General features: G+C 34.1%; 1 protein-coding gene across 2 annotated transcripts in view; it reads right to left on the reverse strand.

Annotated features, from left to right (window-relative positions):
- Positions 1 to 217: 217 nt before the first annotated feature.
- LOC102306928 (solute carrier family 12 member 3) overlaps positions 218 to 10,222 on the reverse strand; it is a 13,028-nt gene continuing 3,023 nt past the window's right edge. For both annotated transcript variants that reach the window (XM_042216041.1, XM_005951072.3), the window contains exons 7-28: positions 9,587 to 9,726; positions 9,345 to 9,455; positions 9,096 to 9,207; positions 8,274 to 8,404; positions 8,095 to 8,179; positions 7,756 to 7,913; positions 6,763 to 6,870; positions 5,915 to 6,038; positions 5,721 to 5,822; positions 5,237 to 5,395; positions 4,997 to 5,096; positions 4,627 to 4,735; positions 4,323 to 4,457; positions 3,608 to 3,714; positions 3,000 to 3,082; positions 2,841 to 2,909; positions 2,638 to 2,742; positions 2,165 to 2,276; positions 1,684 to 1,770; positions 1,267 to 1,402; positions 1,104 to 1,171; positions 218 to 554 (exon numbers count right to left, since the gene is read on the reverse strand). In XM_042216041.1, coding sequence (XP_042071975.1) covers positions 416 to 554; positions 1,104 to 1,171; positions 1,267 to 1,402; positions 1,684 to 1,770; positions 2,165 to 2,276; positions 2,638 to 2,742; positions 2,841 to 2,909; positions 3,000 to 3,082; positions 3,608 to 3,714; positions 4,323 to 4,457; positions 4,627 to 4,735; positions 4,997 to 5,096; positions 5,237 to 5,395; positions 5,721 to 5,822; positions 5,915 to 6,038; positions 6,763 to 6,870; positions 7,756 to 7,913; positions 8,095 to 8,179; positions 8,274 to 8,404; positions 9,096 to 9,207; positions 9,345 to 9,455; positions 9,587 to 9,726 — 2,480 coding nt within the window. In that variant the 3' untranslated portion in view covers positions 218 to 415. The remainder of the gene's footprint in view (positions 555 to 1,103; positions 1,172 to 1,266; positions 1,403 to 1,683; positions 1,771 to 2,164; positions 2,277 to 2,637; positions 2,743 to 2,840; positions 2,910 to 2,999; positions 3,083 to 3,607; positions 3,715 to 4,322; positions 4,458 to 4,626; positions 4,736 to 4,996; positions 5,097 to 5,236; positions 5,396 to 5,720; positions 5,823 to 5,914; positions 6,039 to 6,762; positions 6,871 to 7,755; positions 7,914 to 8,094; positions 8,180 to 8,273; positions 8,405 to 9,095; positions 9,208 to 9,344; positions 9,456 to 9,586; positions 9,727 to 10,222) is intronic.

Below are 10,222 nucleotides of genomic sequence, written 5' to 3' on the forward strand. Positions count from 1 at the left end.
GACAGAGATAGATAGATAGATAGATAGATAGATAGATAGATAGATAGATAGATAGATAGATAGATAGATAGATAGATAGATAGATAGATAGATATAGATATATAGTTGTGATGTGGCACTGAATTAGTGTAATACACTGGGTAAGCTCTGTATGTGATTATTTGGACACTTGGAAATTATTCAGCACAAAGTGAATAACCACAATGGTGTTATCTTCCATTTTTGATCATTCTTTATTATTCATCAGATTTGTTAATCATCTTTGTAACAACTGCACATCATTTACACGCATTTATGCTTTTTCTTATTTACTTATTTGTCTTGTGTGATTTTTTTTTTCTCCTTTATTGTCAGGACATCATTTTAGAGTATCAAAAATATTGTTTCTGTAGATTTCATTGCACTAACATAGGATTTACTGGCAGTAAAAAGTGAGGACATTCTCTTGGTTTCCTCGTACAAGCACTGCAGGGCAGTGGAGGCCACAGGTCAGAGTATCCAGCCAGGCTATGTACAGAGCACTGGGGCAGTCGCCGTGCGGCACAGGAAGACTCCTAAAAGAATTCAATTATAACAAAAAATAAAAAATAAAAAGATTATTGAATTACAATCAACATGACAAAATGGCAAAATAAATTAAAAAATAACCTTGCTTGGGGATTTTTTTTTGGCTGCAACTACAGAAATAAACTTCTTCTATATTTTTATTTATTTATTCTTTTTCAAAACACACTGGGTATTTTGTGGTTTAGCATTAAAATAAATGAAGTACCATAAAAAAATAGACTGTTCTTGTTTTGTATTTGAAATCTTACATTCTAAAGAACAAAGTGGTTTGGCATAAAATTATCTTTTTTTTCTTTTCTTTCTTTTCTTTTCTTTTTTGTTTTAATTGTAACTGTACACTACAAGTCAAACGTTTTAGAACACCACAGTTTTTTTTATTATGCAGTTTAATTGTACTCTGAAATGAAAGCATAGAAACAAATCAGCAACTACAGTTAAAAACGAAACAACTTTTGACCAATATATATATGAATATATATATATATATACACAAAGAAGGTTCTGAATTTCACCGGTAATAAAAACAGTCGACTTACACAAGCACGAGGGTGGTATTTTGTGAATTCCTCCGGATGATTTCATTCAGTCTTACTTTTCTCTCAGACTGTAAATAAAAAAAATTTTAAAAATGTATTTGATGGACAATCATAAGCATGTCATCTCCTCCTTTAGTCAGAAATGAGGTACAGAGAGACAGACCTTAAGTCTAAAAGCTTCAAACTGTTTGTCAGATATTTTCCATGGTTCCTTCTTTTTTAGTTCCTGAACCGAGACATCTTCCTGCTGTTCGTCATATAGCCTGTAGGGCGCAACATTCTCCAAAAACCTATTCATACTGCAAGGCATCAAAAAGACACAAATGAGTTTGCTGCCAAGGAAAGAAACACCCTGCTAGAATTAAACATGCTCTAAATAACTTTACTTCCAGTGTTCTATTACAGTTAATTCAACATCATGTTTAAAAATATCTTTTCACTAATTAAAAATGGGACTCATAATTGAAACATTAAGGTGAAATTCCATGCCTTTCATTTGTTTATGGGGTTAAAAGCGTCACAGAGTTTTGTAAAAGTGTATATTTTGTCTTATTTGAAAAAGATGGTAAGATTTTCATACTTTTTGGGTTGAGGACTCCTCTCAGTGTCTGTCATGACGACAACATCAGTAACATTGATACGGAATCTCTTCAGCAGGGCCATCATTCTGAAAGAAACCAAAAACCACCTTAAAGCACTTTGGTTTCTGAAAATCAAACACCATGTCATATAACCTGAAACATTCCTAAACATTTTCACCCCAATCTGAACAGCATGCAGGGAAACGCTCTTTCAGTCCTGGTGCTATTTCAAATTTGATCGGCGACTGTGTGTTGTACATCTAAAATATACAGTTGTAAACTTTTCTAAAGGAAAAAATTATATAAATTTAATCAATACATTATTTAACAATAACGAATTAGATCACAAATAAAAACTTACTGGAAGAATGTTTACCTCCACGCCTTTCAATTTCAATTTATCTATGAATAAGGGTTTTCAAAAATACAAATATTGTCAATTCAAATACCAAAACAGAGGTTAAAATATAATAAACCTACGCATCACGGCTTTCCATCATGTTTTCTTCATCTCCCAAAACGAATACCCTAATCTTACAGCTTCGCCAGCGTTTTCTCCTGGTGAGCAGGTAAGGCACCAGTAGAATTAGTCCTAGAGAAGAGCAAGATAGCGGTGGTTTATTTTATATTCAACATGATAGGTGAAGATTCAGTTTTGACTAAAGCCAATACTGGCGCTAAAATTACATCTATCAACTATCCATCCACTAGTCTAAGTTGAAATGTTGAGACCTCCTTGTCTTTGGCTACTGACTGATCTAGGTGTTTCCAGATTAGCTTACAGACCAACTCATCCTTGGATTCACATTCACAATGTGTCCAAGAGACATCATGGTTATATGACCAAGTGGTCAGAATCCCAAACTGGGACACTTTTATATCAACTAAGTGTTTCAACTAAGTGTTACACACATATTAATAAATTGTCATGTAACCCGTGTGCCATGTTTCACCTCCATCATCAGCTATCCAATAGACATCGATAGTCTTTGTTCCCCCAGCATTCTTAAACACAGTCTTGACCTGATCGCTTTTGCTGTTTTCAGAAATGTCATTAGCTGCAAAAAGCAATAGATATGTGTTATCATAAAGATTACTCCATGTCCGTACTTAAGAAGCAGTAATTATAATGTATATTTGTATTAGAAGTGCTTACCAGAGTTTTTCTCAGGAGGCTGATGGTCATTGCTTTCAATGGCTTCATCAGGCTCAAAGCCTTGGTTTTCTAACGTTAAAAAATAAATTATATATATAAATTATACAGATATACGTTTGGGAATTGATGCCTAAAAGAATTCTAGGCCATGTATCCAACCTTTAAAATCAGCATGGTCATTGATGTCCAGCCCATCCATCATCCTCAAGATACACAAACAGTAGTTGGCATCAAATGTATCACTGAAGAACAGTAAAAGAGAGTGTGTGAGCAACAGAAATACTTTTAAGGACTCTTTACAGCAAAAAAAAAAAAAAAAAAAAGTGTAGCATTCATTTCAGTGTTAAGTAGAAGGTGTTATAATATTGTATGGTACTTTCGATATGCTAAAAATGCACACCACACTTTTAAAAGAATCGTTAAAAGGCTTTTTATGAATTTTAGACCAAATCATTAAGTTGACCCTTATTAAGACCACGGTGTATGTAAGCCAAATTTTCGTGGATGGTAACGTGACCCCACCCTACCTATCTATGAATAACAGTTTTCAAAAATACAGATATTGTCAATTCAAATACCAAAACAGAGGTTAAAATAGAATAAACCTACGCATCACGGCTTTCCTTCATGTTTTCTTCATCTCCCAAAATGAAAACCATAACAACACCATAACGTTTTTTTCAGAATTGATTCAAAGATGTAATCTTTGATGTTTACAATAGAATGATGCTCACACATACAGAATATGAAAAAAATGATAAGCTTACTATATAGTGTGGACATAATCATCAATGCTTGTAGGAGAACTTTCCATCCAGTTTGACTTGAAGCCAATGACCAGCGTGTTAGGCTTTAGCTTGCCGAGACCAGAAGCCTTGAATTAAAAAAATAATAATAATAGTAATAATAATAATAATAAGCTGTCAGAAACATCCAAAAGTTTTAGGGATTTCAGGCATTTTACATTTTAAGTTAAACTGAGTTAAACTCTTGGATATCTATATTGAAAATGTCAAAAAACTTTACAATATTTTCAAGATAGTGGAATTTTAAAATGACATCATAAATAAGATGCAGGAAAAACACATAAATCCACCCCTAAACAAGAATATAAATTATCGCATTTCTTTTTAAACAGACCATTTAAACACAACCCTTTGCTTCAATTGTATTATAGTACTGAAATGTTTGATAACATTTTATAGTTTAAAAAAGGAATGATATGCCATGATTACAAACCAAAAGCTGATTTGTAAGTAGAATGCCATTCTTGACACATCCACATAGGTATTTGTGTCTTCTGCAACTCAACGAGAAACCTTTAATTTTTCAGGCTCAATAGAGCCACTCACATGCTGATAAAAACGGTTTAACATTATCAAACATTATGAGACTCATACAGTATAACTTAAGAAGCCATTATTCAATTTCTAGTTTCTTTTGGGTAGTGAGCAACAATTGCTTCTCAAATAGAGGACCTACCTGCATCAGATATCGAACTCCATCTCTGAGGGTGTTAGCTGTAAACTGAGTGTAAAACGAGCGAACTTTCCTCTTGTTTAGCCATTTAACATACTGATCTGTGGAATCCTGAAACTGGGTCTGCTTGTCTGGCTCCTGGAAAAGGCAATTTCAACCTTCCATGAAAAGCTGAAGGAACTGAGCATGTGCAATTAAAAAAAATTCTAACAAAAAGCCGGTGTGAGGACTTTTAATAAGTGGATACAAAAATGTCAATCAGTTGTCATTTGTAACTTTTAAAGAAACATGAAACAAAGAAACTCACCATTATGTTTCCACAGATCATAAGGCTTACTTGCTTAGTGAAGCAGCCAACAAAATCCACCAGTGCAGGGCGCTGTTGTGGAGGTCCAGTCATGACAAGGCACTGTGGTCTAATAAAAGGACATCAGAGAACAAAGATAATGTTCAGGAGTTACTCTGTATTTGAATTATCCTAATGTTTAATTGAGATATGTGATCAGCACTTGTTGATGAATATTTCCTTCTTTCACCATTCTGCATATGTTAGCAGGATTTATTTTGACAGTTGTTTTTTTTTTTTAATAAAACAATGATCACACAAATACTCTTTGAAAACAGAACACATGAAATAAAAAACAGACAAATGCATTTTAACGTTTTAGAGCCCTCACCTAAAATTCTTGACATGGTCCTTCACATCAGTAAGAGACACAGAGAATGACAAAGCCATGTTGTATGAACTTGCCTGTATTGAAGACCCCCAATTTACATCTGTTGATGTAATAAAAAAACATTATGCAAACGGATGCAGTATAAATGAAAGGTAATACAGTCCATTTCACTTGTCCATCTGAGACATGTTTCTTGTTAAAGCAACATTGACTTCTAACCTATGCTTGATTTTGACTCACTTGGTTTCTTTAAGTATGTAATGTATATAAACAGGAGGGAGATGGCGAACCAGGTGCCTAGAGCAGCCCACCAGGTAAACGCAAACATCAGAGCAAAAGATGCCATTGCTCCATACAAAGCTGTCCATTTGTTATAGTATTTAAATGCTGGCCTCCATCCTTTAAGAGATGACAAGAGAAGGACAGTTAGATCTGAGCATAATACAAACGTTCTGATTTTAGATCTCTAGAACTGTGTCCAGTACAGCATGCAAAAAAACTGAAATATAAACCCCTCTTTTTGCCCTCCCTAAGCATAAGCACAAAAAATATTGAAGTGATGCTCAAAGGAATATATCTTCACATTATTTCTTATCAGCTTGTTAAGTATCACCTATCTTGGACATCACTTTTGACCTGGTGAAATAGTTAATTTCTGTTTAGTGAATAGGCATGAGCTTTTATCAAGTCTTAGTGCAGTGCGATAGTTGAGTACATAACTTACCAGGGGAGTTGACAATTGATGCATGAAAGCAGCTTAGGTTTATGAGACAATAGGAACACAGGAAGAAGTTGGAGATAATGGGTGCAATGATATTTAGTTGAGCTGTAATAATACAAAAGGGGAAAAAACGATCAGCACATATATGAAACAATATTTCAAATAACAGTAGGAGGACAGTTCTGAATTACACTCACCAACTAGAATGATGGCCACAGCAATGAGGTAGGTGAGTATATAGCCCCGAAGTGGTTCATTATTTTTGCCATAACCCTTTCCAAAGAATGAAATGTACGGGTATACATTGTCTTTGCACAGACACTGAGGGATGAAATAAAATACAAACATCATTTCTTTAACAATAATAACTTTACGACATTTACAGATGACTATATTACATGCTTCATTGTTTTGCTGCTTATTCTAGTTGGGATATAGGAATTTGCACGAAAAAAATTACGTTTTTTTTTTCTTTTTTGCAGAACCTTGCTGAAGCAATGCTGGAGAGACGGAAATCTGATTTATTTCTAATAATCATCGGTTCTCTGACATCTGTGTCAAAAAGGCATCCAGTCGTGTAAAGGTATGTGGAAAAAAGTATGTGGCTTCTTTGTTATGATATACAAAGATACAACATGTTTTTTCATTAAGGTCACCATCTGTTCCAGGAAGGTGATAACAAACAATGTGCTTCCCCATGTGACTGACAAGTCACGAGCCCATGAGGTAGCAGTGTCCCATAGTTTTTCTGTTAAATTAAATTAAAACAAAATAAAAGCTAAGATGAATGTGGTTAAGAACTGAGTTCCATCTCAAATGCTATGATCATCTTTATAAATACTATGGCAGAAATAGTAGAACTGTGAAAGCTAGTGTCAGATGTTTGTCTATCACTGTTCTACTCTGCAAAATTAATACTTTATGCTGCACAAGCTGAAATGAATAAATCTTGATAATTGGTTAAGACAATCCATATTTTATTGTCTAAAAAATAAAACATATGGTTCAGTCATTGTGATGTATCTTTTTTTCAGGTGGTTCTCACCTGAAAAATTTTAGGGGCAGAAACAAGAAATCCAAGAGCAGAAGACAAGGTGGCTGCAAAGACACCAGCAACAATGAGGTAATATGAACCAGATATCAGGCCCATTACCTGTAGAAAAGTTTCAAAATGAAATTGTTAAAAACTGGAAAAATGTATTCAAAACAACACATTTAACATAAATGCTTACAAAAATAAACAGTATAGTTTAAATAAGCAATAAATAAGCACTTTTTAAATAGAACCAGCATTACAAGAGACCGTTCCAGAAAAGAAACACTAAACGAACAAAAGACAAAATATAAGGAAATTAAAAAAGATTACAAAAAAAGACCATGAAAGAGTCAAGTGCAATTTTATAGTGAGAATAAGAATAACTTAAATTAAAAGTAGATACTAATAAGGCAAGCTAGATTTCATTATGCAGCTCATTCTAGAACCAAAGAAGCCAATTAGTACAGTTTCTAAGTTTCTAAGTATGTGAAAGCTGCACACTGTTTGATAAGGGCAAAGAAGGCGAACTATATATTCTGGCGCTAGGGAATGACAATTTAAAAAGTAACAAGTAATCAATTTTAGTAAATCAATTTTAAATCTTGAAAGTAGTGGACAGTCAGTACAAATTCCTTAAAAACAATGTAACATGTTCATTTTAATTGGTTCTTCTAATGAACCTCGATACATCATTTTATTTAATTTATAGTCAATTCAATGCTTTTGGGTTAACCTGTTAAAAGATCATTACAATAATATAACTTAGAAGACATGAAAGCATGGTAATCTCAATATGCTTCAAACTCAGATCTTTAGATCCAAAGGTGAGATGAGAATCGAAAATCATCAATGGGATTATTTTACGTATAAATATAAAAAATAACTTAAGACCTGATCCAACCTTTCACAACCAATAACAATGTTTATTTTACCTAAATAAATAAAAAACTGGTTAAAATTTCAATGAACATAAATGCTATTTATCTCTTAGCCGACCAGTACCTGCGAGTAGTTTGCCAAACCCTGTGAACAAGCCTGTGACTGAACGCAGGTTGTGAAGTTCCAGCCCAGTTTACATGCTGGTCCCAAACAGCCACTTGTGCTGTTTTCAGTCATGAGGTCAGTCATATTTCCAGAGGCATCCCTCACTGTACTTGCGCCTGAAGTCAATTTTAGTTTCAGAACAGAGTTAAAAACAGTTTCATAGTGTCTGACCTTTTTCTCACGGGTGGTTTCAACAAGAAAAACAAATGCCTGTATACCACAGAATCTGAATGAAGCTTTAAAGTTTAGATTCCAGCCATGTCTAATGCAAAGAAAAAAAGGAAACTGAGTAATTACCAGAAGTGATAACAATCACAACGTAGCTGAGAGTGGTGCAAAATATGGCCATTAGGGTGCCTTTGGGGATAGCAGTAGAAGGGTCCTACAAAAGAAAATATTTTTAGAGTCATCACTCATATATAAACCTTAGTGGGTTCAGTGGAAGAACTATCTTGCTTTCTTGATGCTTGTCATACTTTGAGGTCTCCAGAGATGTTGGCTCCAGACAGGATGCCAGTGCATGCAGGAAAGAAAATTGCAAACTGACGGAAAAAGTTGCCATCAGGACCTCTCCAGCTTGGTGTGAGGTTTTCTATGAATATATCCCCTGTAGAAGATACGAGATATTAGCTTAAATAGTATTAAACTTTAAATTATTAAAAACATGTCCCTATTGTAAACACATATGATGTTTGGGACAAAGAAATATTTTTCTTTGAGTAACCCCACATGAGCAACAAATGTTCCTCAGTGTAAAATCAAAAATTGATCTAAAGTGCAGTTGCACATTCCACACTTTGATTCAAAGTAACAGAACACCATAGTGTTTGACAAAATGTAATATTACGTATGTTAAAACAGTCATGTTTGGTACTTCTTTGCAGATCCCTTGCAAACAAGGAGTATTCGAAGTCTACAATTTATGTAAAATAGCAGTTGCTGAGAATCTTCTCTGGTGAAAACTGCAGCCACCTTCAACTTGTACTTGTTTCAGTTGTTTGCCCTTTTAGATTTCTTCTCCAGCATATGAAAGGCACACTCAGTTGCGTCAGGATTTTGTAAAGTAGCTGAAAGTTTGCTCTTTCAGCTATTACTTCCAATAATTAATTCAATCCTATAACGTGTTCAATATTGTCAGTGACAGTCCAGAATAACTGACATCAGAGAATGAAGATTAGTGCATTAGAACTGGTAGGGAGAACTTATTAGAAGTACTGATAACTAAAGTAATTTAATCAAAAGGATTTTTTCAAAGATACATTTTGGAAAATAGATTGTTGTGAGAAGAATAAACCTACTGTCATATCCAAAGAAGCCCTGCGACTTCTTCTGTAGGGTGGGAGGTATCAGTGTTCCCACAAGGTAATCAGCGAAGGAAGCCATGAGAACTATGAAGAAAAAAATCTGAGCCTACGAGAGTGAAAGTGAAAAAAGAATATAGGGGGATAATTGAAACAGGTGTAATGAAGAGTAAACATTAATAAGAAACAACAATATTTGTAACCCATGTCCAGCAAACAAGGTGAAATGTGTTTGGGTCTGCTTACCTTGGCCTCCCAGTCCATTCCACCGAACGTAATGAACAAAAGAATTGTCACCGTGACCACACCAATAATACGGACATCATTGAGCGAATCCACCATTATGGTACCACGGCTCTAAAAAAATCAACAAGTTATTAACAGGAATCTGAAAGTATAAAGATTTAGAATGCATTATTTTACAAGATGTGGTTACCTATTTATTATTATTATTATTATTATTATTAGTTATATTATTATTTGTTTACCCTCATCAGATCGCGTACAACCTCTGAAAAGCCAACAGTATGGAGTGCGACAGCCAAAGCATTGGCAAGGGAAAAGATCAACCCAATTGATGCTCCTAGTTCAGGACCGAGTGTGCGAGAGATCATGAAATATGTCCCACCTAAATATTTAAAAATAAGCAGAAACAAGGCTGTTAAAGTGGAAAAAAAAAATCACGCTCTCTAATATGTCATTGGACAGCCTTTAGCTTTGATACACCTTTCATTCTAACATAACTTTGATAAGCTTATGGAATATCATTTTTATGTCCACAAATTTTTTTTATTTGTTACCATCTTCTTATGATTATGGGAGAATCAAACAGCTACATAAAGTATTCAGTATTTTCCAAATATTCTCAATGGGGTTACATTTATCAATCACCTGACTTCATTTTTTGAGCATCAGTATGAAAATTTAATCTAAGAAAACTCTGGCTAATGATACAGGCATGTACCGTGACTCTGTTATGTCTTTTTACTCTTTTATTTTTTTTACTTTACCTCTCTTTAAGTGATGTGCCCATCACTCTTGAAAACACTAAATCTAAATTTACATCACATCAAATTATGCTTTCTAGCAAACACATATTTATTCTTCAGGTTTTTTAAAATATA

Source organism: Haplochromis burtoni, unplaced genomic scaffold, assembly GCF_018398535.1.
Source record: "Haplochromis burtoni strain Fernald_Lab_line unplaced genomic scaffold, NCSU_Asbu1 Contig_905, whole genome shotgun sequence".
Taxonomy (NCBI): domain Eukaryota; kingdom Metazoa; phylum Chordata; class Actinopteri; order Cichliformes; family Cichlidae; genus Haplochromis; species Haplochromis burtoni.